This window comes from Nelusetta ayraudi, unplaced genomic scaffold (assembly GCF_046127955.1).
Source record: "Nelusetta ayraudi isolate G7.1 ecotype Tasmania unplaced genomic scaffold, CSIRO-AGI_Nayr_v1 ptg000127l, whole genome shotgun sequence".
Classification (NCBI taxonomy): domain Eukaryota; kingdom Metazoa; phylum Chordata; class Actinopteri; order Tetraodontiformes; family Monacanthidae; genus Nelusetta; species Nelusetta ayraudi.
In genome coordinates, this window is record NW_027466177.1 from 1605001 (window position 1) to 1632488 (window position 27488).

The window sequence follows — 27488 nt, forward strand, 5'->3', positions numbered from 1 at the left end:
AGGAGCCTTGAGCACTTCATGTCACCACAGTTTCCATTCATCAGAAAGGTGATTTGTGGCCAAAGTAACAATCACTCTGTAAAGCGGCACGAGGAGAGGACGTCCCTTCCTCAGCGCCAGCAGGAAACACGCTTTACCCCTTCAGTCTGATGCCCGACGATCCCCTCCACCCACGTCAGCCTCACCTTCCTCCATCTCTGAACAAAAATGTCAGAATTTCCTTCTTCGTTTTTTTTCTTTTCTTCCAGTTTTAAGAATTACTCCAACCGACTCGAGTGTGTTTGTCCTTTCTGAGGGGGGAACAGACAATCTAGGCAAAGGCAGGCTGGCCCATTTCATAAAACAGGTGCCGTTCTGTCAAAGCAGAGGCCTTGAGTGGTATCTCCCGTCGCCTAGCGCGCCGCAACATAGGGGGCGTGGTCTCCAGCCAATAATGAGACACAGTCAACCGAAAAGCTGCATTTCTCTCGTCTGTCAATCTCGAGTCGTTTCCGGTCGTTACGTCCGCGTGTGATATAAGCTCTCGCGCTTGCACACCCTGTCAGCCACTCACACAAACTGAGAAAAATAACCCTCCTCCCCCAAAAAAAAAAAAAAATTAAAATCTTAGTGCATCCTCTTCTGAAAAATAAACCCCAACTGTAGAAATAAACAATAAAAGCAGGAAAAAAGTTCAAAACGTCAAAGTTTTGTTTCTCGTTTTGTTCCCCCAAATCTAAAAAAACGTCATCGTAATTGTTCGTCACAGCTTCCGTATCTCTCGGTTTTTCTTTTGTTTACCATTTTTCAGCTGCGGGTTTTTAGGAAAACTTAAAAAAAATTACACTTTTAGAAAAAGACTTCCTGGTGCGACAGGGTCAGTGTATGTGACTGAGGTTCACCAAGTGCCCTGCTGTCCCCCGCTGCCTTTGCTGTGCTGATGTTGTCTCCGTGAGCCTGGTCCTTCCATGTAGTGCAATAGCGTTCTCGAGGTTCTGGGCAGTGCCCACCCTGGGCCCGAAGATGGCGCTACAGAGAGCCCGAAGCTGCGGACTGCAACTCCTGGAAGGTGCTGTCAAAGCAACGCTTCAGGTCGGAGTACGTCACAACCAAGACACTTTTCTCATCCCGGGACACCAGGCTGATCTTCTCAGGAACGCCTGCGTCCAGCTGTGCACAAAACATGGAAATACATCATTGACAATCATTCGGAGGGCTTGCCCAATATTGCTTTGACAAAGGTCCACACCAGGTGGTTTTTTTTGCTTCTTCTTTTTTCTTTCTTTTTTTTTTTTTTTTTTTTTTTACAGAAAACCCAGAAGGAAACGTTCATAAACGTAACCATATATATTTACAAATGATGGTACATTATTGTTTTGTTCTATGCGCTGATTACAGCAAAGCAGCTCTGTAGCCAAACAACATGTGCAAAGGAGTCAACGCTTAAGCTTGATCACAGTTGCTGAAAAGCTCCTCCTGCTGTTCACCTGAGACCATACTTTTATCTCAGTTCTGCAATCAGGTGGCAACTGCACGCACCTTCTTCTTTTTTCTTTTTTTTCCCCTAACAGGTCAAAGCTCGGGAGTGAAAAGATGTTGTGAAAACATCTCACTTCTCGCTACCTGAATAGAAGGTAAGAAAGCCGACGGACCTTGTTGAGGCAGGAGACGATGTGGCTGAGATCGATCCATGGCGTCCCGGCTTCGGTCACCTGGTGGAACAGGTGATCGCGGAAAAGCTTCAGGAGGTACCGGTCCCCCGTCTCCGACCATGTTGGATCCTTCTGAAACCTGTGGGGGTGGGGGTGATATCACACAACCAAAGCCAAGGGTTAGAGATTGGTTAAACAACCGTGCAACGCACTGCGGTGGGCGGCAGTCAAAGTCGTACTCACTCGGGTCGCTCGTTAATCGTGCCCAGTTTGGCCAACAAGCGAAAGAGACGGCCGTTCTGCACCTCCTGGAGGAAGACAGGGAGAGGTATTAGTTGGTGGCTGACATGTTCGAAATTTTATTCATTTAAGCAAAAAAAAAAAAAAAAAAACTTTTGGAAATTACAAACAATATCTAAGTTACACGAACAAACGCCTGTGGTTTTTCCATCACCGAGAGCTTTGCGTCAGAAACTGGGAACTCTGCCGTTCAAACTGCACCACGTGTCTTCAGTTTCAGATGACGAATCCTCCTTACAGTAAACCGTTTGAAAGAAGCTGCAATTACTTATAATCAGGGGTGGGCAAACTTTTCGACCGGTGGGCTACCATGGGTTCTAAAATGTGACACAGGGGGCCGGAGGAGGAGAAACAAATCTATCACTGGCTACATAGAACACAAGTGCCCTAATGTCTACTGAAAGAACAAAAGCAGAAATACAAAAAAAGCAGCAGTGCTTCCACATGACGGGTGTGTCCTTTCACGGTTTGTACATCTTCTCAACTGATTAGCGATGTGTCACTCGACTTCACCATCAAGTTGAGCTCTTGACACCTTCCTCAACATTACAGCTTAAACATTTGAAGACTTTCTCAGAAAAGAGGTGACATTTTTGAGGCCGACTTGAGGGAGGCAGTTACAACTGAAACTGAAGTGTGACTTTTGGGTTCAACAGTTCTTTCCTGACAGTCTCTAAGCAAGAAGGCCTTGCAGGGGGTTGAATGCAATTTCAATAGTTGCTGTTATTTAGTTTACAAAATAGAGACTTTAGATAACGAATGATGGACCAGCTTTGGGTCAATCATGGGTCTCTTGTTGCCTTTTCTAACGTTGAGAAAATAGCTTTCGATAAAAGTAATAAAAAAAAATGGCGTGCGACCACGTATTTATTTTTTCCCCTAAACTTAGTAATGCAGAGATGTTGTTGATAAGCAGCACGAAGGGAACGACCAAAACAACTTGTTTGCTGTGAAGAGGAAGTTGAGACTTTAACGAGACGAATCCAGGTTGAAGGGCGTTCACACTCAGACCCGGTGCTGCGTAGTGGACTGAGAAACTGAGCTGGCGCGACCTCCTTCTGCTTCGCCAGACCAACGGCCTTCATTCAGACCACAATTACAAGCCAGCGCTATTTATTTGTTTGCTTCCAACTCGCGCGGTTCGATGCGACTTCTCTACCTTGGCCAGGTCCTCCTCGATGACATCATTCCTCATCTGCGACGCATCCAGCTGCGTGTAGAATCGAGCTCCGATCATTGGCATGATGTCGTTGACGCTGCGCAGGCGCGACTGTTCAGTCAGCAGATACCTTGAAAACACAGAGAGAGAAAAAAAGGCAAAATGGTGTGACGTGAGCGTGAAAGGCAGCACGACATCATTCACGAGAGAGCAACCTAATTCAAACTGCTTTTTAAACCAGGTTTAATCGATCAAAGTTCATTCCCGCCGCCGTCCCCTTTCTTACAGAATGAGGTTTTTGAGGTCTGACGAGTAGTTTATGGACACCAGCTCCATGGCCTTCTGCAGATTCTCCCTTTGAATTCCAGCGAGGGAGTTACATGCCAGCGCCAGCACCACCTTGCCCAGTGACACAAGGTCTGCTTGCTACACACAAACGCACACAAAAAAGACACAGATCAAGCAACACACTGTGGTGAAGACAAACAGCTGACTCTGCAGTTCGCCCAATGTGGAATTCTACTACTATTTATGAAGTACTGAACACACACATAACAATAACAGGAAGTACCTGGTACTGTGGCATAAGGGCAAGATGATTGTTCTGACTGTTGTCAAACGTTAAGACATCAAAGACTCCAACACAGTTCACCCGTAACCTGCAAAAGACGCGACAGATATCGTCAACAGGTTGCGTCCCGGGTCAGCGTGAAAAAGAGAAGCCTGACCTAAGAATAGCCTTCCGCTTTTGAGCGTTTGCAGTAAATGGTCTGCAATGTCCGATATGGGAATGGAAATGCATCGAGTTCTGTGTTTTAACAGTTACGGCTCCGAGTCAAAAGTCCACAACTGCCTCGGACCGTTTTGCCCGCATAGAGAAAAGTGTTCCGTTGGTGTGCATCTACCTGGTCTTGCCAGTGATAAGAATCTTGCTGGGGTCCATGACACGGCAGGCCAGGCCTGCGGTGTGGATGGTGCGCAGAGCCGAGCTGAGCTGGACGATGTAGGCCCAGATCAGGGACTCGGGGAGCAGGCCTGCGTGCTGCCTCGGTGGGGGGGGTTCATGTTGCCCTGCACGGAAAGACAACCTTCCAATCTCACAAGTGCGTCACGCAGAGGTTGACGGTGCACGTAAACTGTGGTTTATCTTCAATCTGCTCATTTACTTGGAAGTGTAAAAGAAAAAAAAAAAAAGTAGTGCAAAATAAAACAACTGCACGTCATTTTCCACATAAAATTATCATCCAGACTTTCAGCGTGCACGCACGAAAAAACAAAAATGATGCAGCTGCATTTTCTGTTGAGTGATTCGGATGGGTGGGCGGGGGAAGCCAACACGCTGCTTTGTACAATCACATTTGCAATCTGTTTGGAACTTGGTCATTGTTATGGCCAAGTTCTTACTAATCTCTACAAAAGAATTTTCAGGTAGCGTTATCCTTGTCAGCATCAAGGCATGTTCTGCACGATACCGACCGCAAAATTCACGTTTAAAGTGGCAGACGACCAAACTGTTGCACTCTCTGAATGCTGCGGCTGGCAGCCAAACTCTTCCTGCTGCTGCTGCACGACGCCGGGAGCGCAGTACAGTTTGCTGGTAATGTTTTCTCCAGACACGCAGCGCCGAGGGGTCTGGATGGTTTTGCTTCCTCTATGTGTATTCCTGTAGGTAGGCCAGATAGCACCTGCCACAGGTTTGGTTTCAGCCACAGTTTCCTCAAAGGCCCACCGTGTCACACTTGCAAAAACGCACACAGGCCAACTGTCAAAAACACACAGACTCCAATCAAAACATCCTCAGCAGCGTCTGCGTCCGTCTCACGGCTCTGCACAGGGCGACGCGGAGTTTGTGCACAGAACGCTAAAGGCTGCCGGCAAGCACAGATGGAGACAAAAAAGCAGTGAAAAAATTCACCACCGTGTGAAATTAGAGCATGCTGCAAAAAAAAAAACAAAAAAGCACAAATACTAGAAATACTACACTGGTAGTAGAAATGGAGAAGAGGACTAAAGACTGTTGGCCCAAAGAAAGGCGAGAAGACAAACTCACCCCACTTCCTCTTGGTGAAGTACGAGTCTGCTGCTGGGTCGTTGAAATGTCTGCTGAACATCGTTTCTGCACCCGCGTGGAAGTCGTAGGAAAACACCAGCGCTGGAGCAAATAAAATAAAAAACTGTCGGGTCAAATTTCACCGCGATCCTGATGACGTCGACGACGAGTTGCAAACACAAACGCGTACGTACAGTGGTCTCCAAAGGCTTTTGTGGTGAAGACCTCCCTCAGGGTGACAGCGTTCGAATGCTGAATTTTCTTCCACATGTCCACCAGCATCATGCACTTGGTGTTGACGAGGCGGAAACCTGCAGACATTTTGAAGAAATACAACGGATAAAGCCGTTGATTAATGCACATTTTGTGCACTGGCACGTTTTGCATTTGAAAGAAGTCAACTTAAAGTCAGAGGATAAATGTTTAGAGTGATTTGACTGTTGAAAAATGGGTCAAATTGGACCCTCAACATTATTTAAGGGTTAAATAATGTGGTCCTTGCACATTTTTCATTGTGAAAAATCGCCGCTAATCAATGAATTATTAATCGATCGATAGGGTCAATCAACTAACGATTAATGAATTAACTTAATTTACATCCCTAATAGGGGGACAAAAGACAATAACTTCTTGAATTACCCTGCAATACAGTTAAAGCTAGTGGATAAATTCATTTCAATTGAATTGCATATCAAATAAACTACCAGTAGACCTCATGCAGAAAAAAGACAGAAAGTTGTATTAAGGACGACACTTTTTTTTTAATGGAGCTACAATGAACTTGTTGATAAACGGGTCGTAGTTGGCTGGTAGTTTCTCACCGTGTATCCTCCTCAGGCAGTAAGGCAAATCATCCTTGCTGTTGACCGCCTTATAACAGGAGGTGATGTAACTGAAGTTGCTGGTCTTCTGCATGCGGTTTGGCGGGGGGAGGGGCTCGAGGGGAAACAGGCTGTGGTAGCTGTCAACCTCAGACGGCACATCTGTTGAAGACAGACGTCGTTCCGCATGAAAAACAAAACAAAAACAAGGGCACACAGCGCCAAACACGCACGCAACAACTTTAAACAGACTCACAACTCATAGAGATAATTTTGACTCGTGTTCAGGACGACAATACTTTAAAGTCCCACAACCTTTTACCTGGGTTTTCTGAGTGATCAATCTGGGCCATGGTTATAAGATGCCTATTTATCAGCTCCTGAAGGGAAACACAAGAATCATTAACATCGGACGGGACTCCAGGAGAAAAGGAGAAAGAGGAGACCTTCAGCAAAGAGGAAATACCTGTCGGAGTTCATCCGTCATGAAGAAGGAGGGGGCATTCGCTTTTGGCTGCATGTAAGCCACATGTGGCGCAGTGGGAGGGTAGATATGGTAGGTAGGAAACACCTGTGATGGAAACAGAACAAGGGCAGGTTCCCATTACTGAGAAATCAAAACCAGCGCGTTTTCAACTCAAGGAAATGTGATGGGAGTCAGCTCAAAAAGGTACTGAATTGTGGATATGCTTTTTATTCAAATAAGAATATCAAGAAAATAGTAAAAACACATAACACATACAATAATAGTAATAATACATTAATACATGTTATTTATAAGCGCCTTTCTGAGCACCCAAGGACTCAGAAATGCAACTACGACACACAGAAAGACCCCATCTGCAGCACATACCATCCCCGCCATGGGTGCTGGGGTGTTATCGGTGTAGAAATAGGTGGTGCCCCCAACAGTCTCTTTCTGGATTATGTGAGCGCCTTGGTCAGACGCAGTGGTGGGTACCATGTAGTTGGCCGGGTTCGGGGTGTGGCTGCGCCTGCGAGGGGCAGGTGAGGTGTGAGGTGTAATTTTTGGGGAATGGAGAGGAGAGGATCCAGCTGACAGGGACATGCCTGAAATGAAATAGAAAGGGTATTAAGATTATTAAGAGAATTAATATTATGAGAATAGTTTTTAAGTGTTGGCTGGCTGTAATCTTGCAAAATGTACGTCAACCGAAGCTGAAAGGTGTTTTTTGCTTATTCAAAAGCAAATACAGGGGCAAATAAAAGCATAAAGAAAAAAAACATAGGTGAAACAAGGGTAATTTGTTTTGTAATGCCGCGTTAACGCTCACCTGGTGCCAGTGCAGCAGCTGTGGAGCTGCTAAGGCCGGGATGTGGAAAGAGCGGGGAGGGGAAGGCCTGGACTGCAGACTGAGCCATCGTGGCCATACGCGGAGCTCCCTTAGGGATGAATTCACTTGCTGCCGGGTTTGGAGCCTTGTGGCACAAAAAGATAACAAGCTCAGTGACACGCCACTCCCAATAGAGGCACTCAAGGCAAAAGATAAAAAAAAAAAAAGCAAAGCTCATGAAATGCACCACATTTATGTTTCAAGTGTCCTGTTCAAAAACTTGAACTTTTCTCATCTTGGTGGGAAGCTTGTCTACTCACCTTTCTCCTTTGGGAAATACTGAGAGCACCAAAATCGCTGAACAATGACGATGTTGGAGAGTTTACCGGATCTATATATGAAGAAAAAAGACGTCAATTTGCGAGGGGTGATTTAAACAGTATCCAATACATGGGTGCTGAACAATATTTGGCAGGAACATCTTACCATGAGTGCTGTGACTGAAATTTTTGGCACCATCATTAAGGAGACTGGGAGAACTGCTGCTGGTAGTCATCCGCTAAAAAGAGCCACAGGTGCATCAGCGTCACACAGTAGGTACTCATGTATTTATATGGTCCAATTTCAACATGCAGTCACCCGACAGCTTAACTGTGACCACGCTGTTCAACCCAATATATTGACAGTGCGGCCCGTCTGTACCTGCATCATAGAATATTTTGATTCTGCTGGGCTTCCAAACCCATTGACCCCAATAAAGCTGCTGCTGAAGTAAGAGTTGGTAAGATTGGCATCGCTCAGGGTTGCACCCTCCATCCCCGGGACTGTGAATGAGAACAAAGGTTGGGCAATTACAAACTACAACGGAAGAGAAACAAAAGTGTGTCTGTGTGAGTGCAAAAAGTGTTGTCACTAATTAGTAACACGTTTTATATGTTTAAATTCTTCAAATTATACATTATTCAGAAAGAGCATATTTAGAGTTATTTACAGTGTTTTTCTTGCTGCATAATTACATATATCTTGCTCATATATTTGATGTCTTCAGTATCTATCTGCAGTGCAGAAAGTTGTAAAGATAAAAAATAAATAAATAAATAAAAAAAACTGCATGAAGAGGTGTGTCCAAACTTTTGACTGGTAGTGCATAATGATCATTTCATTTCAAGTATTTCCTGTTTAGAATAAGGAGTCGATTGTGAAAGCTCGCATGTGCTTATTCTACGCTTGCGGTTTGTTTACACTTGAGAGAAAAGCAATGCCCTGCGGAGAGCTAGCGTAGCAACACTAATAATGTGAGCAAAACATCCGATTTACTACAGTATCCGGCCACACGATCAACACTCAACTTGCACGTCAACAGTGCACGGCTCGGTCTGCGTCCAGGACCAAAGTCACTGGGCCCCGTGTAAAGACGAGTGAGTTTAATTCTGGGTGAATTGTCACGAACTTGCTGGTGGCTAGAATACGCTAACTTTGGTGGTTGCAGGCTTTTCTGCCCACTCACAGCTGTCATGCACGACAGCGTAGATAGAGGCCTTTCCGTTAACGCCAAAGAAGCATGGAGAGCATTTGTGGCATATGTTGCGGGAAAGTGCTCCAAAGTAATGCCACCGTGCTGTCTTGCTTTAGAGACAGCTACCGAGGGGCCGTCCGTTCTGGCAACCTCGCCGGCGTTTCGCTCATGTTCCGCAAGAAAGTCTAACCCACGTTGTTTTTAGGGAATGGGGTAACCGACGGAGGCCCAGGTGAATCCCCGGGCTAAATTTTAACAAAGCCAAACAAGGCCCCAAAGTATGACGATCAGCCACTCGTGGAAAAAAGGCCCCGTAAAACTGGTTCCGCTACTCACTGGTTAACAGCTGCCCGTCCAGGGTGGTGCCCGCGGGCCCCAATGGGTCGCTCTTCTTGGGCACGCCGGTGCCCGCGGTGCCCGCACAGGCCGTCGCGGTGCCGCCGAGGGAATATCCCGCTGGCGTGCCGCCACCCCCGGCCATTGACAACGGTACGGGGCTGCTACCGCTACCGTGCAGCGACATGCTCGCCATGGACGGATCCTCGTGGAGGAACTGACACTCTTCTCCATAAAAGCAGGTTTTGTCTTTTGCATAATATCGGCAAAACTTCACCTTGACGTTGGCTAATCCGGCACCCCCGAGCGGAGCAGCTGAGGCTGGGAGTCCACTGTTCATGGCACCGCTGCTGCCGCCGCCGCCGCTGCTGCTGCCGGAAGACGCTCGCACATAGAGACGCGGAGAGCTAGCCTAGCGAGCTAGTCGGCTAGCCTGGAAACAAAATTTCTCCCCCCTAAAGGTGCCTTTTTCACAGCTCCACACTGGTAGAGACGATTCCAAGCGCCGCAGTACTCACATTATAAAGCTAAGCCGTTCTTTCAACTCGGGGGAATTTCAGTGCAAGCGTGTTTTCCGGGTCGTCTGCGTTGTCGCCGTCCATATAGCTGTCGTCTCCGTTAGGTAGCCTGTTGTTGTTTTTGCTCGCTGGCTGCTCGGCTAGCGGAGCGGTGCATTGTGGGCAACGACACTTACCCGCGGCCAATCGTGTGCAGAAATAATGGAAAGGCGCGCAATTAACGTCGGGAGAAGTTCTCAAAGTCGTAAAGTTTGCTTCATCAACCTTCAACATCAGTCAGTGGGTTCAACCGAAGCTGGCTTACAATGGGTCGTTTATCGAGCGGTTAAGCTAGTCGATGTTTACAAAAGGGATGCAAATTGCGTGCGTGCCCAAACACATGCATGAGAATAGAACAATAAATACTGTGCTATTAATATTCTAATTTCTTCCAACTTTGTGGATTTCACAGAAAAGTGACCGCACAACTCCAAGTGCCTTTTAAATCCACTCGGAAGCTGCATTTCCAGCTTATCTTTTTACAAGCAAGTTGCTGTAAGGCATTCAATTTAGGCCAATTTGCATCTCTTAAAAAAAAAAAAAAAGCATTTACCCCCTGCCTCACAGTCTGACAGCCGGACGGGGCTGTCATCGCAGCCGTTCCCAGAAGGGAAGCGCTTCCCCTCTTTAAAAGGTAGCTGGCCCACATCCTTCGCATCAAAGTTCCGCTATTTGACCTGGGAATGAGTGCGTGCGTGACTCTGACAGAGAGAATACGCTGATGCCAGGGCAGGCGAGCATGGCTGCGGGTGAGTGAGAGCTTTTCAAGCGGCCGTCCCGCGTTGAGCTTAAGATTTATTTATTTATTTTCTTGAAAATCACACAGGCATCGTCTCGAGCACTTGCAAAATTCTAAGCCGTTTATCTGTCTGTGTGGGACACAACAGCGCGAGCAACCCATCATGTGACTTTTAACAGCTTGAACTAATAAATTGAAAATATATGCCATGCCATTTTAATGTGTTAACAATGTTTGTTTTTTTTTTAATGCACAGAGAATCCACATTTGTCGATTCTGAAATTTGTGAAATGTTTGTACCTATTCTGTGCACTTTTAGCAATCCAGCAAAAACAAACCCATCTGCCATTGTTGTTATCATATGGTGTTTTGAGCAGTGTTTTATAATTCAATTTTAATTGCTGTGCCTTTTTTGTTCTTTTTTTTTTTTTTTTTTTTTTTGCAATCTTGTGGCAAAATATGAAACAGCATTTGAACTATGACTGCATCTCTCTGTCTTCAAGCATTTCTCCTCCCGTTTGCCGCTTTACTGCACTGCTCCGGCACGGTGGTCGCGGAGAATCGGGCTTGCATACTCAGTAACAAGGTAAAAGCTTCAAGTCGCAAAAATAGGTTAAGACTTGACCATACAAAATACGTCAAATAAAAATATACCTGACTTGCGACATTCCTAAACGTTTTTGAAACATGATCATCTGAGTGAAACTATTCTGTTAGAACAAACAGTAAATTAACTGACATTTATACCACATGACATAAAGCTAATGCTTTATTTGTACTTAATGCTTCCTCAAGCCACATATTTAACATTTTCGTTCTAAATATCGGCGACACAGTGGCGCATTGGTTAGCGCTGCCGCCTCACAGCAAGAAGGTCGTGGGTTCGATTCTGGGGCCCGGGCCTGGGACCTTTCTGTGTGGAGTTTGCATGTTCTCCCTGTGTCTGCGTGGGTTCTCTCCGGGTTCTCGGGCTTCCTCCCACACTCCAAAAACATGCATGTGAGGTCACTTGAAGACTCTAAATTGTCCGTAGGTGTGCATGTGAGTGTGAATGGTTGTTTGTCTCCATGTGGCCCTGCAATGAACTGGCGGCTTGTCCAGGGTGTCACCCTGCCTTCGCCCTAAGACATCTGGGATAGGCTCCAGCAGACCCCCGTGACCCTAAATAGGAATAAGCGGGTATAGAAGATGAATGTTCTAAATATCACATTTAGAATTATTTTTTTTTTGATGGTAGAAATGTTTTGTCGATATTGTAAAGCCCTTCAGCATTTACTCTTTAACATGAATCATAAACTCTTTATGCTGAATTGATGCATTTCTCACAGTTTTCTGTTTTTCCCTAGGGGGCATGCCTTCTGCTCGATGACAGTCTTAGTTCATCCGGCCCAGTTAACTTAAACCTGTGCGCTGGCACTGAGCTCACCATCTCACTGGAGCGTACATCTCAATACTCCCTCTGTCACTTCATCAAAGGTTCAGATCTCGTGCGAACAATGTAGGTCATCACCGGTGTTTGCCTTATCAGTGTCCCTTTGACACTTTGTGTGCGTGTCTTCTTCTAAAAACTTGTTTTCCTGCCCAGAAATGAAAGTCACCCTATGATCCTATCACCGCTTACTGAAAGATATTCGGGGACATACACGCTGAGTTGTGAAACGAGAAACAAGACGTCAGTGACAGTATCTCTTCACCTAAAAATGAGTGAGTCACAGTTCTTTTACGTGGCAGTGCTTAACACACAAATATCCGGTGCTGATAAATTCGTAGAGCTGATGCAAGTTTCCTTAAATATTCTCTAGAAAACGCCATAAAACCAGGGCTGGTGTTAGACCGTCTAGAGATTCTGAAGAAGTCGCCTTCTTTTACATGCATGTCTGACGAATGCCCAAATTCACAATTTCAGTGGGCTGGGTAAGACGCCATCCACAATGTCTGTGCATCTGTCTGCGTCCACCGTCTTGATGTATTCAATAATTGCATCTTCTTTTTTCTCATTAGAGACAAGAAGGGAAACACACAGTCCAGTGCTTCTTTCAATGGTGTAGTCATGTGCTGCGCCCCCACTACCGAGGGACAAGAATGCAGTCAACTTTATAATTATGGTATTAAATAATAGGACGGATTATTCCAATGATTTGGTTGGCATGCATTTTATTTACCTGCCAATAAGAAATTCTAATTGAGGATTACAATGGTTCAAGCAGTGCGACGCCACTCTGTTTCAGATGTAGACGCTGACATCATGCAAAGTGACGAGGTCTCCACCATCATTGTCAGTCCGAAGCAGCCTTTACTGTTTCGCTGCCAAATACGAGCGTATATCCCCCCATACCCAGTTTGGGAGAAAGATGGCGAAGCAAGAAGTGCCATCACGTTGCCATGTTCCTCCACGGCCAAAGAGGTACGCAGATTTTTTTTTTTTTTTTAAGGTCTGCAAGGGAGGATGCACGGCCAATAACACAATGTGATGTCCTCATGTCAGATGTGTATCAAAAATGATCGACATGAACATCAAGTTCGGACCTACCTGCTTATTAGATCAGTTGAAGAGCGCGACAGTGGCATCTACACCTGCAGAAGTCATAGGAACAAGTCAAAGTCTGTCTACGTCGATGTCCGAGGTCAGTGCAGTCTTAGTGCATTTGGAGACAAAAGCGAAAAATACGTTTAACTTCTCCTTTTTTGCTCTGTTTGTATTGATTTGTTTCTTGTCTTCCCTCAGCACAAGGTTACCTCTCTGTCCAGCTGGATGAAAGCAAAACATTTTCAGCTGAGAATGCCTCTAGATCTTGTTTGGAGGCCAAAGTGTCCTACAGTCCGGTGATCCGGCGCTGTGTCTGGGAAACCCCTGACAATACTCTGGTGAAATGTACCCTTCAGAACTGGGTGACAAACAACAACAGGTATCGCTGCATGACACGGTGCCGTCAGAGGTTAATGTCAGCTAACTGTATTTTTTTTTCTGACAAATTCGTTATTATGGACTTTTTTTTTTTTCTGGTGTAGGACTGTGAAGTTTTGTAATCCAATTAAATCAGGAGATTATAAATTACACTTGGAGGCCGGAGAACGAAACGAAACTAAAACCATATCAGTGTGTGTCGTAGGTGAGCAAATTTGTTTTGTCTTATTTCTTTCACATAAATAACTTCTGTGGAAGGATGCAAAAATAAATATCCAAAAAATAATATAATATTTACCAAAATTTTGGTATATTGTTGTCCACTTACTTTGTTTTAGATCCACCAGATTTCAGCTTCAATGAAGTCAATAACACCTTTATTTGTGAGACTGCTAGTCTTGTCCCAGCAAATTATACGTGGATGTCTTGTCCTTCGTCAAATGACAGGTATGCCCATTAGTGCACTGAAGTGTAACCTGCAGAGACAAGGATTTTGTGTCAAACGCTACATTTTGTGTTTCTTTTTTTTTTCTTCCTCATATGCCTCATAACAGCTGCGACACAGCCTCTTCCTGGACTGAGATCCCCGATGCGTCTCACACAGACTCCGACCGATTCTGCCACAAGATGATCAAGAGCTCACTGCGTAGAGACCTGGTGGAAGGCCACTACTTAAAGTTCTGCCTGACAAACTCAGTTGGCACCTGGTGCAAAATCAAGTTCTCAATGTCCCCCCCGCTTCTGCCCCTGGTCTCGAGAGGTAGCAAGGAGTGACATTGTTGCACAAAATTCCCAAATTAAGTCGTTTTGAATTGACAGAGTTTTCTCATCTTGCCTTTTCAGACCCTTCCAATGACGACAGCGCCTTCAAAATTCTGAAAATTTGCAGTGGGTTTTTGCTTCTGGCTCTAACCGTCGTTGTCATCGTGCTTGTGTACTTTGTGAAAAAGAAGGTTCGTTTGGCGACGCAACACAAAGACAAACCACACACACGCACGACAGCAGGACGTAAACTCTCTTTGTGTCTCCAAACAGGGACCTCAGTATGAGCCGCAGCTTCAGATGATTCAGATGGTGGGACCAAATGACAACGATTACATTTACATTAACTTCAAAAACTTTGAGTACGACTCGAAATGGGAGTTCCCCAGAGAGAACCTGGAGCTGGGTACGCATGAGAAGTGATACTTTTGTACAGGAGGAAGCGCTCAGATGCAGTGGCGCTGTGTAAAAATAATTCTGTAACAAGACAAAAAAAATAAATAAAGAAATCACACATTCTTTAGCGAAATGGAAGCATGGGAGGAGTGTTGTGAGAAGAAATTTTAAAAACAGAAGATAAGTATTTAGTCAAACAAAAATGTCCCCAAAATTTGAACTGTTTTCCTGTTAAATCCACATGTAAAACTCGTGCAACTTTTCCAGAAACAACCTTTTTTTTGCCTTGATTTTTTTTTTTTTTATCATTGTAGCCATGCTGGTGAAGTCAATGTGTTTTGTTCTGGGCCTCGCCAGGTAAAGAATTGGGATCTGGGGCTTTCGGCATGGTGGTGCAGGCCACAGCCTACGGCATCGACAAGCCTGGCGTCTTGCAGCAGGTGGCCGTCAAGATGCTCAAAGGTCAGCGTAACTTATGTTTGCTCGCCGAGTGAAATGCTAAATGTTACTGAAGGGGAAATGGGGGGATTACAGAAGCTGATGTGGCATATGTGACCCACAGAGAAACATCAGACAGTGGAGAAGGAGGCTCTGATGTCAGAGCTGAAGATGCTGACACACATCGGCCACCACGCCAACATTGTTAACCTGCTCGGGGCGTGCACGGCATCAGGTACGTTTAAGCCGTCTAAGCACATCCACGCGCATGTGCACTGCATCTAATCTCAGTCTCACACATATCATTAAATGTGATGTCAACATTGTCCTAGTAATTAATTCTATCTAAAAAGGTACTCAGGATTTAACGTTTTCCCTTTTTTTTTTTAATACAGGACCAACATACCTGATTTTCCAGTACTGCTGTTACGGAGATCTTCTGAATTACCTCAAGAAAAACAGGGAGCGCTACCATAAGTCTGTGACCGACGCTTTCAACAAGGACCGTTTCAGCAGCCTCTACCACAATCTGCAGGCAGGGGAAAAGCCCAGGTAGGGCCACCATACAGGGAATAGTTTTTGCAAAAATATTATTATTTTCATTGTTAAATTGGAAAAAACACTGTGTTTCCTCAGCAATCTAGAAAGCATATCCGGCGACTATATGCATATGGCCCCTTCCGCCACTAGAGGGCAGGAATACACCGCTCTCCTCTTTCCGACACCAAGCGACAGTTTCGAAGGTGCGACATGTGACTCCCGGCGACAGCACACGTTTATATGCGTACCTCTGCGACCATTCGAATTGACACGAGTTCATGTTGCAGGGCCAGAAATCGATGAAAACATTGATGACGAGACTGAGGACCTGCAAACTCTGACTTTTGACGACTTGCTCAGCTTCGCCTGTCAGGTGGCCAGAGGCATGGAGTTCCTCTCCTCACAGAATGTAAGGAGACCCTAACCTCTACACTTGTAATTTTCCATCCTGCACTGACACAATCCAAACGACACCTCCAAACATCGGACTTCCATGGATGCGTGATGTTAAACTGATATCTACAATACTGACATTGTTTGCTGGGAAAAACAACAGCAAAAAAACTCAAATAAAATATTGTGAGAGTAAGTATGTGGTGAGCATTGTTGCCCAACCAAGCGTTTAAAAGAATATAGGAATAAACAGTCTGAAAACAAAACTGGTCAGACTTTATGGGCAACAGCGTGCAAACATAATATACAAAAATAGTAATGTAATGTGTAATCTTTTTTAAATAAAACATTTACACCCTTCTATAACATACATAGAGCTTCTCTTCCTGTCGGTCAACCTTAGCAACCAATCACACATCCCTGCTTTGTTTATCCGTCACAGTGTATCCACCGAGACCTGGCAGCCCGAAACGTTTTGGTGACGAAAGGCCGGCTGGTCAAAATCGGCGACTTTGGGCTGGCCAGGGACATCGACAATGACTCCAACTACGTCGTGAGAGGAAACGTGGGTGAAACTGCAACTTGCACGATAAGTAGCGCGCTCAATACTTCTCCTTCTGGTGACTCACAGTGTTTCCCCCCCCGTCAGGTGCGCCTGCCGGTGAAGTGGATGGCGCCCGAGAGCACCTTCCAGGGGATCTACACCATGAAGAGCGACGTCTGGGCTTACGGCATTCTGCTCTGGGAGATGTTCTCACTCGGTAGCCTTCTTCGCCCTCCATACATGAGCAGCAAAGGCAAAAAACAGTTGCAACACTTAGTTCCTGCGCATTGATTCAAACAGCAAATCTCTCCGTCGAACCGCTCCATCCCAGGTGTCACTCCGTACCCAGGCGTCAAGGTGGACGATAAGTTCTACTCGATGATTGAGAGCGGATTTAAGATGGAGTGTCCATACTACGCCAGCGAGGCAGTGTAGGTGTCTTTGACCTATAACTCATGTTTATACTTCCAAGAATCGTCCTGTTGCTTCCTGTTAAACTATTACAAATGAGATGCACTGTTACTTTTATCAGTATCTAGTTCCCCTTCCTAAATAGATCAGACGGTTGTGGTGAAATGAGTTGGTCAGAGAACATCTTGCATCTTGCATTTCAACAAAAATCACACAATCTTCCAGCACAGATCAAACCAACCCGGCGTATGTTGCTCTCCCGCAGGTACGCCATCATGAGCAAGTGTTGGGCCTTGAAACCGAGTGAGCGGCCGTCGTTCTCCGAGCTGGTTTTGTTCATGTGCGACCTGCTGACGGACAGAGAGGAGAAGGTAGGCCCGTTCCCCGACAGAGTTACGGGACTGACCGTTGCAACTCGCTGACCGACTTCCCGTCTTCCGCCAGCTCTACCACAACATGCTCGAGCAGGCGCCCAGCGACTACCAGAACACGCCGGCAGCCGTGGCCATTTCCCTTTTGGCAAAGCAGAATGACAGCCAGGCGGCTAATGAGTACTCTCAAAGTCACGCCGCCGCTCAAAGCAAAGAATCCGATTTGGACTTCGTGTCAGCCGAAGAGGAGGTTCTGAAACCAACCGATAAACAGTGAAACGTGAAATCAGCTAATTTGGATTGACAGTGAATTAAAAAATCTCCGGCACTTTTATTTTCTTTTTGCAGAAGTTTGGTCTGAATGTAAATAGTGTACAGTGTTTTGAAGTTTTTGGCCCCTTATATACTGAGCATCACTTGCCTTATACCCAAGCTTTTTCAAGCCAGATGAAAATATACGTAAATATACAAGCAGTTAATCAGCATTGTTTTATTTAATGAATAATTGTCATTATGCAAGCAATTTAAAATAATGTTTAAAAAATGTCTTGTAATTTCATGTTTATCATACCTGTATGTTACGCACTGGCCAGCCTTGCTTCTATTATAATTACCACCAGTTAGCACTTGCTGATTGCTCACAAAGAAAATCCCAAATACTGCAGAAAAAGGAATCACTCATATTTGCATTTTCTTTATTTTATGTGGATTAAATATCTAACCAGTAAAATCCAAATACCTTGGAGAATGTTGATTGGATTTTCTTTGTGAGATGTGATTTCTGCATTAATAAATTACCCATAAAATTGTTGCATTATACCTCCCTTTTTTTTTTTTAAAGGGGGTATAATGCTGGCTCCCTCCCCTACGGCAATGCAACAGATGGTGTGCTGCTCAGGGAGACGGGGGTAAATGACACTGCTGCGTCAGTCCATTTGGGTGTTGTGCGTCAACGACGCCAACCAATATTTCCAGCAAGGAGATGAATTGGATCCTTGGATCATTGACTATCATGCACCTGTGGACAATGGCATGAATCCACCGTTCTTGGACCAGCGGCAAGAGTGGGGAGCAGCTTGTCATATTGAGGTTTTATAGTGAATTTACAACAATAATAATAAAAAATAATAATAAGCACGCAAAATAAAAAGACAGAAAGGAAAAGGCTATGTACACAGCTATAAACATAGTCCAAATGGTTTCACAGTGAGGAATTGCAGTTTTATTGCCACAAGAAGGAAAGACCTTCTGAGCCTGTTTGAATCTACGACCCCCAGTCTGCTGCCCCAACACACAGTAAACAAGATCGCATTCGAGACCACAGACCAAAGGGCTGCGATTGAACTGAGGGGGGAGCGACTGGCTCATGGGCAGAGGGAGTCTTAACCCCCACTGACACGCAAGGGGCAGGGGTCTGAGCCACCGAGACTGGTTTCAGATCTCGGTCCGCCGACACGTCGGTCGGAAGCGAGGGAGAGTTGTGTCCATCTGTGGGGTTGTCCAGAGCTTGATCCCTGCAAAACAAACAAAGGTCCGGCCTCAGGTGCAGAGAGACCGGCTTAAGCTCTCCGTCAAAGCTGCGAGAGACGTCCGAGGGGGTGGTCAGCCCGTCCGTGGAAGTGCCGTCGGACTCGGCTCTGCAAGAGAAGCCCGCGGCCGTGTCGGTGTTTGAGCAGACCGACGAGAGCTCCGCCTCTGAGATCCACTCGTCCGACTGCTCATCGGAGTGGAGATGCGGCGTCACTTCCTCGTAGAAGCCCGACTCCGGCTCTTTATCGCAATAGGAGAAGTCCGGGCAAGAGCAGGACCTCATTCTTTCCACTGACTTGTCATCCGAGCAGACGGCCATAACATTTTGGGAAACACGAAGGCTAAAATAAAGACGATAGCGAGTCGTCTTAAGAGGGGAAGAAAAGAAATGACTTCATCCATTTGCCAGTATCACTGAGGCGTTACTTACTAGGCTCTGCTGAAAGGTGACGTGATGTGGGTCATGGTGATGAAAGGCAGGTTCAGAGCTTGATAAGCAGAGATCCTCAGACGCCCATCAAGATGCAAGAGCTGTTTCAGCAGGTCCACAAAAGCCAGTTTGTCCTCCATCTCTCCGAAATTTTGAGTCGGGTAGATCTTAAAGTTAAAAATCAAAAAATTGATCAGACTCTTAGACGCTGAAGGAGGATTATATATACGAAGCAGTAGGTTCAGCATTGACTATGAGAGGAAACAACTTGCATTGACAAGGACGTCGAGCGAGCTGGGGAGGTCAAATGAGGCCTTCCGCGTTTTTGTCTTCCGGTTGTCGACAGCTTTGTATTCCTCTGACGTCTAAGAGGATGAAGGAGAACAGTTTTAAAAGCTAAAAAAAAAAAAAAAAAAAAAGATTTTACAAGTGATTCTACCATCAGCCTCCACGTCAGCTCATTAAGCCTCTCATCCGCCTTTTTGAAGAAGTTGTGGGTGTAGATTCCACCGTTCAGCAAACGGTCCTGAGGCTGACCCAGAACCTGAACGATGCATTTCATCTGCAGGCAATGCAGTTCCAGTTATTAATAATGCAATCAGACCGAATCGTTTAAAATTGTCTGACGTAGCTGACCAGGTACCATTTGGAAGTCACAGTCGACAGGGAAGAGGTTGTCGGCGAGGTAGAGGAACGCCAGGGTGCAGCCAACGCCCCACACGTCAATGGCCTCAGTGAAGGGCAGGCCGAGGGTGATTTCTGGAGCTCTTTGAAGGGAAGACAAGTTTACAAGACCAACGTGTCATGGAAAAACCTCTAGTGACAAAGACTGATTAAAAAGAGAAGGATACGAAAATACCTGTATCCGATGGGCTGTGTCAGCATTCCCGGCTTCGCTTTTGAAATCAAAATCGCGAGGCCGAAATCAATCAACTTGATTCTCAGCGGCTGCTCCTTGCTGTTGACGAGCATCACGTTGTCTGGCTTAATGTCGGTGTGCAGGACTCCGACGTTCCACAAGGTTTTCAAAGCCACCAAAAGCTGTGGCATAAAAAGAGAAAAAGTAAATAAATAATAAACCCTAAGCTTTGAAAAATGTATTGAGAACTAAGATACTCCGTACCTGCTTTGCGACTGGACGGATCTCCCTCAGTGACAGCGGCTGGTTATTACGCTCTTTGATCAGGTCATTGAGATTCTTCTCCAGAATTTCAAACACCAGGCAGGTTCGTCCCATGTACTGGAACTCCTCGAAGAACCTGACAAAGTTGTTGCGGTCGGGGTTCAGCAGGCCAATCAGCTGCAGCATGTACACCTGCCAACACAGAAGGCGAGGTGGCACCAGCTGGAAGAGCGCAGTCGGATAAAGTCAAGGGCGACGTCCGTCTACCTCTTTGGTGATGTCTTGCTTCAGGTCGGGTTTGAGGATCTTCACGGCCACCAGCTCTTTGGTGTGGAGGTTTTGGCATTTGGCCACTTTGCCGTAGCATCCTTGTCCAATGACGTTCAGCACAGAGTAGCTGGAGCAGCTGCTGTGCAGGAAGCTGTTTTTCCGAACCTTTGGTGCAGCTGTGAGGTGAGAAGGCAAATGCCAGGCTGACGATGGGTACCAAGTGTGTATATAAGTAATAAGTCAGTCTGTTTGTATTAAGTATGTTTATTAATCTGTTTTTTTACCTTGCATTGTCCTTTTTTGTTGTTCATTATCGCAAAATGTAACCCTTTTCATCTATTTTATGTTAAACTCTCAAGCCTTTCTTCACTTAAAACTTCACCTTAATTAACTGTAACGCCCCCTACACTCCAGACAAAGGCCCTGTTTTCACTTGGTCACTTGTAACTGTTTTGCGTGATTGGATCACGAGAACGGATCTCGCAGCATCTGTTCGCACTTAGCCATTAACATGCGTCTCGAGCGTGATCGCATCACCCCCCCCCAACCAGTTTAGGCTGGATATTAAAGATTGCACACTTTATGTAAGGTTTCTTACCAGATGAACTGCTGCCACTTCCTGAAACCATCTGTCAGAGACCCCAGATCTTCTCACCGTGGTTTATTCACGCAGCTTGTGGCTTTTCACCGTCCAAATACACAAACAATAACTCTTACTACAAAGGGAACGCTATGCACAAAGTTAACTGTTCAGCAGCTTCTGTGAGTCTGGACTGCAGCTTGAATCCTAAGTGTGGCATTACTGCCACCCTCAGGCTTTTATTCTTCCTCATTGCATGTGAAGGACTCTACCGCTCTGTTTTCTCTTCTTTCTCTTTGGATGATGTTGAATGAAGGTTGGCATCAAAAGCATCATATCGTTCCCCATATCCAAAAACAACTCCAAAAACAAAAGCAGTTTTTATCCCTTCTCACTTTCCATACTCTGCAGCAGCAGTCTCAGGTCTATCATACTTTAAAGTAGCATTATTACATCTGCAAAGCCAATTCTGACACTTAGTGGTACTTTTATCTTTTTAGAACTCAGAAACATCATAAAAGCCAATCGAAAGCTAAGGTAGCGGCTGGCATTAGAGAAAGGAGATGAGTAAATAGGTTTGGAGTAATGAGAATATCAGTTATTTTAATGCATATAAATAAAATAATGCCCATAATACAAAATGTTTGTGGTGTCCATTGGAAGTAAGTAACTTAAAAAAAAAAAAAATGCATCAAAGTTCTGCGTGAGAAGTTGTTGTTGCTAGAGGGCGCTGTTCAGACAGCAGTCTGATGAAGCAGTGAACGTGATCTCACAGTAGGCCTGCAGATACACGGTTTACTCAAAATAGGGCTTTATATGTTTGGTTTCTGCTATTACATTTGACATACTTTGAATATGTAAATGACTGATTCTGTAATGTCAAAAGTTTGACAGCGGATCTGACTGATAACATTTTGAGCACAATCAAAGTGCAGGGGGACTCGTCCACCGGTGCATTGCCCCCGTGGAATCTGACCTGCTTCTGCTCTCCTCCTGGTGAAAGAGTCTCGTATGGAGCTTTACTTGATATCAAATAATCAGGGGGGAACAATCAACACACATATCCACAAACTGTGTTGGCCTTTTACGCGTAACAAGAAAAACACGTTCTCTTCGCTTAAAAGGAAATGCAAGTGCGGGTAAAAAAAAAAAAAAAAAACTTTCAGGGCGTATGTTCGAGTAGACAAGTTTTGATTGGCTGGCGGACGCAGGCGCAACTATCTGCGATGCCTCATTTCGAAAGCACGTCAGTGTGTCATCAACATGGACATCGCCTCGGTGAACGCTCTGTCTTATGAGGACTTTGTGGACGTTTTAGGCAACGTGGTGGAGAGGTGTCCTATCGTCGTAGCTGCCGTGTGGTCGAGGCGCCCCTTCGTTACCTTCGACGATCTGGAGGCTGCGATCTCGGAATTCATCGATGCGCTCCCACTCTCAGGTGAGAAACCTCTGCAGATGACAGGGAGAAGAACAAGTTAGCGCTTGCAACTTTTTCTCTTGTAAATTGCGTCATAGCGTGTTTGAACTCGGCTTTAGTGACAAGGATCCCGGCTAATTTCAGGGAACCTGTTCTTTAGGCTCGGCTCACTAAAAAGAGTCAAGATTTTTGCATATATTATTGCATGGCCAAATGATGTGCTAAAATAAATTACTAATATTCATATCAAAAATATGAAGTGTGTATTGTTATACACTCAACATGGAACATAATGTTATATAAAATACCAAAACAAACACCCGCCCCAATACAACTATGTACAAGTGAAAGAACGCATCAACATCACACACACACACACACACACACACAAATAATAAAATAATAATAATAATAATAATAATAATAATAATAATAATAATAATATACATACATACTTCCGTTTACGTGTGTGCGTGCGCGTGTGTGCGCGTGTGCTCCATCAGGGGCCGGCTCTTTTTAGAACCGGTTCGTTCGCGATCGACCCATCACTACGTCGGTTTAGGGTTAGGATGCGTTGACTTAAAACTAAGCGCACAACAATCCATTTTCTCCGTCAAGGTAAGGAGGGCATCCTCAGGTGCCACCCGGACCTGGCGGGCAGGGACCTGCGGAGCGGCACCTTGACCCAGGAGTCGTCCGATGAGCAGGCGGCGGCCGGGATGAACGCCCTGAGCCCGGGGGACGTGGACCTCATGGCCCGGCTCAACGCCGAGTACAAGCAGCGCTTCGGCTTCCCGTTCGTCGTCTGCGCCCGCATGCACGACAAGGCGGGCATTTTGCGCCAGCTGTCCGAGCGCTGCCGCAACGGGCGCGCGGCAGAGGTGGCGCGCGGCATCGAGGAGGTGAAGAAGATCTGCCGCCTGCGCCTGGAGGCCCTGGTGCGCGTGAACGTGCAGGGCGACGCGGCCAAGCTGTGAACTCACGCAAGTGCGGGACGTCACACCTCCCGCAGGCCAGGATGTAGTAACTTGAAATTTATTACATGACGTTAACTTAAACATCAAAACATAAGGGAATTGCTGCCATACAAAAAAAAAAAACGATTCAGTTCACGTTTTAAATTTATTACATGACGTTAACTTAAACATCAAAACATAAGGGAATTGCTGCCATACTAGAAAAAAAAAACGATTCAGTTCACGTTTTAAATTTATTACATGACGTTAACTTAAAACATCAAAACATAAGGGAATTGCTGCCATACAAAAAAAAAAAAACGATTTAGTATCACGTTTTAACGTGATACTAAATCGTGATACTATCTCTATCTTTTTCTAGTGTGGCAGCAATGCCCTTCCATTAAAGCATTTGCATGGCTGATTCCTTTTACATTGTACCGTTTTTTTTTTTTAATAGAGACGATTCCTTACGCTTAGAGCCTACACACACATTGTGGGTTGAATCTGTAGAGTGGAAATAAACACTGCGCTGTCGATAGCTAAGGAAATCAAGTTTGCTCTGTTTTTTTTTTTTTTTAATTTCTGTAAGCGTCTTTGGTGGAGAAAATGCCGACATTCAGCAAACGTTCCATCAGACCAGTATGAGACAGTGGGGATCCATCCAGTCAGAATAGTTCTTGGGAGACTATAATAAAAATGGTCCTTGGAGTTCCTAATCAAGCCGGATATTATCTGAGATCTTAAGTCATCAGTCACTCCGGATTTAAGATCTCTCTGATAAATCCCCAGAGTCAGACTCCTGCAGAGTGGAAGTCCTTCCTTTAGGACCAGCGGTTGCGTTTACGCGGCTTCCCGGGCCCCGGGGAGAGCCATGGCTGGCCCGTGTAGAGGTGAGACCGGGGGGGTGGGTGACGAGTGAGGTCGGTTGGTGGAGGAGGAAACCCCTCCGGCAGCTTCCGCCTGATCCCCGGAGGTGATGGAGGCGTCCTGGTCCGGGTCGGCGCCGCTCACCCTCCGTCGGTCCTCCTCTTTCTTCCACTTCATCCGGCGGTTCTGGAACCAGATCTTGATGTGGCGCTCGGTGAGGCTGAGGGTCAACGCCAGCTCCACGCGGCGAGGCCTGGAGATGTAGCGGTTGAACAGGAACTCCTTTTCCAGCTCCAGCAGCTGGGCGCGGGTGTAGGCCGTCCGGGTGCGCTTGTTTTCTTCCGTCTCCGCCATCATGTAGTGTCCTGAAGACAAACTATTATTGATGCTATTCCAGTACAGAACTATTTGTCAAAAAAACCCAAAATCTTAAAACTTTTTTGAATGTAATTTTAAAGAAGCAAAGGTAGCAAAGGATGTGGTTTTAAAGACATGGGCTGATTTTCCTTGGGCTGATTTTCTTATTATTTAATTAAAATAAATAACAACAATAATTGCTATTTCTTCAGGAATTTTGCCACTGGGTTTGTACAAACAATGCAGCTAAATGTAATTATTCACAGGCTCCCCTTATTCCAACACATTTCTCATTCCAGTGAACAAACTGTCGCAAATAGAAGAAGTGTTACGACATCTTGTTATTGCGAATAACATGTCAGCTTTGTCTTCATTTAAAGGATGGCTCACACTATTATTATCATTATTATTATTATTATTATTATTATTATTATTATTATTATTATAACGCTCCGTCCTGTAACAGATAATAAGACCTGCAAACTGAGATTCTCTCCTAGAACTTCATCAATAGGTGGCTTAATTTTTTTTTTACTAATCTGGAAACTATTAAATTTATAGATTTTTTTTTTCTCCAAAAAATACAATTTTGGGTGAGAGACTTATTCATTACCCACCAAGCGTAAAACAACAATTTTTCAAGTCATCAAACAAAATGGATTGTTTTAAAGAGGTTTTAATCTATTAAACTACAAGGTTTTGGATGGTTTAATGGTTTCAGTTGTTCTTGTATGAACAAAATACACACACGCATTGACTCATTTGTACATTTTTTGTTACGATTAGACCTGAAAAGGGGAAAACATTTGCCTTCCGGACCTTTTGTAAATTGACTGACAAGGCAAACTGAAACACCCATGACGGTGTTGTCAGGAGCATGATGTCACCATGGTTCTTAGAATGAGTTGCTTTTCACTGCGATGATAGGCAGAGTAAAGGCACAGGGATTGTGTTACGATTTACCTGTCCACTGGCCTTTCCAGGTGTGCGAGTGAGACTTGGTGCTCTTCATCCATGGGAAAGGAAGATGGTGGTATCTGCTCTGGTCCGCGGTGTCACCATAGCCTGCAGCAGTGGACGGGGGAGGCTGCTGCTGCTGCTGCTGCTGCTGCTGCTGCTGCTGCTGCTGCTGCTGCTGCTGCGGCTGCTGCTGCTGCTGCTGCGGCTGGAGGCTCTGAGCGTGGTGCAGCTGAGGCACACCCGGGTCCTCCCGCATGGGCAGCCCGTACGAGGGGACGATGTCTGGGAGGCCGGCCTGGTCCAAGGTTCCCATGGACGGCGAGGCGTAGACGGAGTGCAGTTGCCTGCTCATGTAGAGGCATGGCGGCGGGCTGCCGCTGTAGTCGTCGCCCTGCGACCGCTGGTAGGCGCACGAGTCTTTGAACACCTGCGAGGGGTAGTAGTGGTCGTCCCGATTCATGGCTTCCGAGGGAGCCGCATGCGCCCAGCTCGGCGTGGAGCGTCTGAGCTACCTGCTCGACGGCCTCCGAAGACTCCAAGACAGGTGTGTCGCCCCCGCACCATGTGACCGCGCAGCCGTCCAACCCGCTGACTCCAATGTTTGCTCAAAGGCGCACAGGCGGATCCCAACCCCCCGTGTCTCCAGGAGGGGGGGGGGGGGTTATCCCGCAGGCTCTCCGCAAATTGGACGCAACGGTCGCGCGCACGTAAATCAGTGGCAATCTGTAAATACGGCGACGTTTACCCACCACCTGGCCCGTGTGGTTTCCAGCACACAGTAACAGACAGTGTGAGCAGGTACGTCTGTAGGAGCGCACCTGGCGCGCAAGGAGGGCGAGTTGGAGTGGCCGTCAACAGACAAGAATGCACGACCCAAGATTGTCCCCACACAAAGAGGCCGCGGGACAATTTATGTGGATATGCTGTGTCCGCGCACCGCGGCCAATTAATCGATACGTATGGGCGCAAACATTGGTTGACCTGGCAGATAAGACACCTGGATGGGGGGTGGGGGGGCAGTTGTTGTCCTGGAGACACGGATTAAAAGCTCAAACAGCCAACGGTGGATTTCCACCGGCTTCTCTCATTAACCTTTACTTTTCTGACTTTTAAAATGGAGCCATTACGCCACCCCCCAACCCCTGCACCATGTAAATGCACCATTTAACACCATTTGTTGCATGCGAGGGGTCGCCGCACGAGTGCCGTCCGGGGGAAAGCAAACACGCAACGCTCTCCCCGGTGTTTGCCGGCCATTAGCGAGTGTGCGTGCGCTCCATTTCACAGCACCCCTGGTAAAAACCAATTAAGGCTCGAGTGAGACACGGAACTCGATTAAAGGAGCTGTGCACGCGCGTGCTCGCGCCGTCTCTCCAGAAAAAGCGCGACCTGCCAGCGGAGCTCAAAAGCTGGGACACGTTGCGCCTCTTGCCCCGCTGCAGCAACGATTTCCGCCGCCGTGCCCATAAACTTTACGAGACGCCAACGTTTTCAACCCCGACAGTGTGCAGCCTCCTTGTATTTGCATTGAGTTCTCCGAAAGCAATTATGGCACTTTCCATGGTATCTTAATGGGGCACTCAGCGACGCAATAAAGTTGGGGAGTCGACCAATTCTGTGCCTATCAACCCCCGCACTAGGGCTTAATGGTGTTTATATTTGATCTTTGTTTCAAAAAGGAAGGAACTGTTAAACCAGGCCGCTCTCATGCACTATGGCAGTGGTGGACGCGCATAACGTGATTTATGAAGCATGAAGGCGTCAAATGCATTTTAGTGACTTTACAGACACAGGGTTTTACATAATGGCTCAAGTGGGAAGTGGAGTATTG

At 46.0% G+C, this 27488-nt stretch overlaps 5 protein-coding genes across 12 annotated transcripts in view; 2 read left to right on the top strand and 3 right to left on the bottom strand.

Annotated features, from left to right (window-relative positions):
- pan3 (poly(A) specific ribonuclease subunit PAN3) overlaps nucleotides 1-13019 on the bottom strand; it is a 14154-nt gene extending 1135 nt beyond the window's left edge. Inside the window, exons 1-18 of one of the 3 annotated variants that reach the window (XM_076050294.1) lie at nucleotides 12935-13019; nucleotides 7959-8080; nucleotides 7743-7815; nucleotides 7577-7647; nucleotides 7257-7401; nucleotides 6815-7032; nucleotides 6428-6532; nucleotides 6284-6341; nucleotides 5962-6123; nucleotides 5335-5451; nucleotides 5141-5242; nucleotides 3996-4161; nucleotides 3662-3749; nucleotides 3377-3516; nucleotides 3091-3220; nucleotides 1875-1939; nucleotides 1632-1770; nucleotides 1-1149 (exon numbers count right to left, since the gene is read on the bottom strand). The exon at nucleotides 1-1149 is cut by the window's left edge and continues 1135 nt beyond it. In XM_076050294.1, the coding sequence (XP_075906409.1) occupies nucleotides 1009-1149; nucleotides 1632-1770; nucleotides 1875-1939; nucleotides 3091-3220; nucleotides 3377-3516; nucleotides 3662-3749; nucleotides 3996-4161; nucleotides 5141-5242; nucleotides 5335-5451; nucleotides 5962-6123; nucleotides 6284-6341; nucleotides 6428-6532; nucleotides 6815-7032; nucleotides 7257-7401; nucleotides 7577-7647; nucleotides 7743-7815; nucleotides 7959-8072 (2034 nt within the window). In that variant the 5' untranslated portion in view covers nucleotides 8073-8080; nucleotides 12935-13019 and the 3' untranslated portion in view covers nucleotides 1-1008. Of the gene's footprint in view, nucleotides 1150-1631; nucleotides 1771-1874; nucleotides 1940-3090; nucleotides 3221-3376; nucleotides 3517-3661; nucleotides 3750-3995; nucleotides 4162-5140; nucleotides 5243-5334; nucleotides 5452-5961; nucleotides 6124-6283; nucleotides 6342-6427; nucleotides 6533-6814; nucleotides 7033-7256; nucleotides 7402-7576; nucleotides 7648-7742; nucleotides 7816-7958; nucleotides 8081-9108; nucleotides 9945-12934 lie in introns of those variants that run through there. The other 2 variants (XM_076050292.1, XM_076050293.1) reach the window with 2 other exon arrangements.
- On the top strand, nucleotides 10080-17981 carry LOC142904296 (receptor-type tyrosine-protein kinase FLT3-like). 3 transcript variants are annotated; one of them, XM_076050290.1, is made up of 24 exons: nucleotides 10080-10414; nucleotides 10908-10990; nucleotides 11751-11902; nucleotides 11990-12108; nucleotides 12207-12318; nucleotides 12406-12509; nucleotides 12633-12808; nucleotides 12890-13028; nucleotides 13130-13310; nucleotides 13414-13514; nucleotides 13648-13756; nucleotides 13864-14069; nucleotides 14153-14262; nucleotides 14345-14477; nucleotides 14825-14929; nucleotides 15030-15140; nucleotides 15301-15457; nucleotides 15542-15648; nucleotides 15733-15854; nucleotides 16281-16599; nucleotides 16714-16813; nucleotides 17059-17164; nucleotides 17238-17454; nucleotides 17494-17981. In XM_076050290.1, exons 1-23 carry the CDS (start codon nucleotides 10387-10389, stop codon nucleotides 17439-17441), a joined length of 3084 nt encoding a protein of 1027 aa, XP_075906405.1. In that variant the 5' UTR covers nucleotides 10080-10386; the 3' UTR covers nucleotides 17442-17454; nucleotides 17494-17981. The 3 variants fall into 3 exon arrangements, with proteins under 3 accessions (XP_075906405.1, XP_075906404.1, XP_075906406.1); XM_076050289.1 differs by having other exon boundaries at nucleotides 10082-10414; nucleotides 15542-15854; nucleotides 16281-16403; nucleotides 16488-16599; XM_076050291.1 differs by lacking the exons at nucleotides 11990-12108; nucleotides 12207-12318 and having other exon boundaries at nucleotides 10082-10414; nucleotides 15542-15854; nucleotides 16281-16403; nucleotides 16488-16599.
- LOC142904299 (homeodomain-interacting protein kinase 1-like) lies at nucleotides 13646-22690 on the bottom strand. 4 transcript variants are annotated; one of them, XM_076050301.1, is made up of 9 exons: nucleotides 21116-21531; nucleotides 20515-20693; nucleotides 20248-20439; nucleotides 19984-20165; nucleotides 19768-19891; nucleotides 19564-19686; nucleotides 19397-19489; nucleotides 19125-19291; nucleotides 13646-13785 (listed from the first exon to the last, which is right to left on the bottom strand). In XM_076050301.1, coding segments are annotated over exons 1-9 (1092 nt in total). In that variant the 5' UTR covers nucleotides 21147-21531; the 3' UTR covers nucleotides 13646-13784. The 4 variants fall into 4 exon arrangements, with proteins under 4 accessions (XP_075906416.1, XP_075906414.1, XP_075906413.1 ...); XM_076050299.1 differs by lacking the exons at nucleotides 13646-13785; nucleotides 21116-21531 and adding exons at nucleotides 18033-19035; nucleotides 22480-22690; XM_076050298.1 differs by lacking the exon at nucleotides 13646-13785 and adding an exon at nucleotides 18033-19035.
- urad (ureidoimidazoline (2-oxo-4-hydroxy-4-carboxy-5-) decarboxylase) lies at nucleotides 22309-24025 on the top strand. Its single transcript, XM_076050304.1, has 2 exons — nucleotides 22309-22535; nucleotides 23133-24025. The coding sequence occupies exons 1-2, from the start codon at nucleotides 22361-22363 to the stop codon at nucleotides 23489-23491; spliced, it is 534 nt and encodes a 177-aa protein (XP_075906419.1). The 5' UTR covers nucleotides 22309-22360; the 3' UTR covers nucleotides 23492-24025.
- On the bottom strand, nucleotides 24012-27366 carry pdx1 (pancreatic and duodenal homeobox 1). Its single transcript, XM_076050302.1, has 2 exons — nucleotides 25661-27366; nucleotides 24012-24705 (listed from the first exon to the last, which is right to left on the bottom strand). The coding sequence occupies exons 1-2, from the start codon at nucleotides 26115-26117 to the stop codon at nucleotides 24314-24316; spliced, it is 849 nt and encodes a 282-aa protein (XP_075906417.1). The 5' UTR covers nucleotides 26118-27366; the 3' UTR covers nucleotides 24012-24313.
- Nucleotides 27367-27488: the final 122 nt, after the last annotated feature.

Coding starts and splice junctions, on each gene's coding strand:
- LOC142904296 (XM_076050290.1), top strand. CDS start 10,387: ATGCCAGGGCAGGCGAGCATGGCTGCGG. Junction 10,415..10,907: donor GCAGGCGAGCATGGCTGCGG/GTGAGTGAGAGC, acceptor TCTGTCTTCAAG/CATTTCTCCTCCCGTTTGCC. Junction 15,141..15,300: donor CGGGGCGTGCACGGCATCAG/GTACGTTTAAGC, acceptor TTTTTAATACAG/GACCAACATACCTGATTTTC.
- LOC142904299 (XM_076050298.1), bottom strand. CDS start 21,146: ATGGTTTCAGGAAGTGGCAGCAGTTCATCTG. Junction 19,687..19,767: donor TCGACTGTGACTTCCAAATG/GTACCTGGTCAG, acceptor CATTGCCTGCAG/ATGAAATGCATCGTTCAGGT. Junction 19,036..19,124: donor TCACCTTTCAGCAGAGCCTA/GTAAGTAACGCC, acceptor TCTTTATTTTAG/CCTTCGTGTTTCCCAAAATG.
- urad (XM_076050304.1), top strand. CDS start 22,361: ATGGACATCGCCTCGGTGAACGCTCTGTCTTATGAGGACTTTGTGGAC. Junction 22,536..23,132: donor CGATGCGCTCCCACTCTCAG/GTGAGAAACCTC, acceptor TTCTCCGTCAAG/GTAAGGAGGGCATCCTCAGG.
- pdx1 (XM_076050302.1), bottom strand. CDS start 26,117: ATGAATCGGGACGACCACTACTACCCCTCGCAGGTGTTCAAAGACTCG. Junction 24,706..25,660: donor CTGGAAAGGCCAGTGGACAG/GTAAATCGTAAC, acceptor GTTTGTCTTCAG/GACACTACATGATGGCGGAG.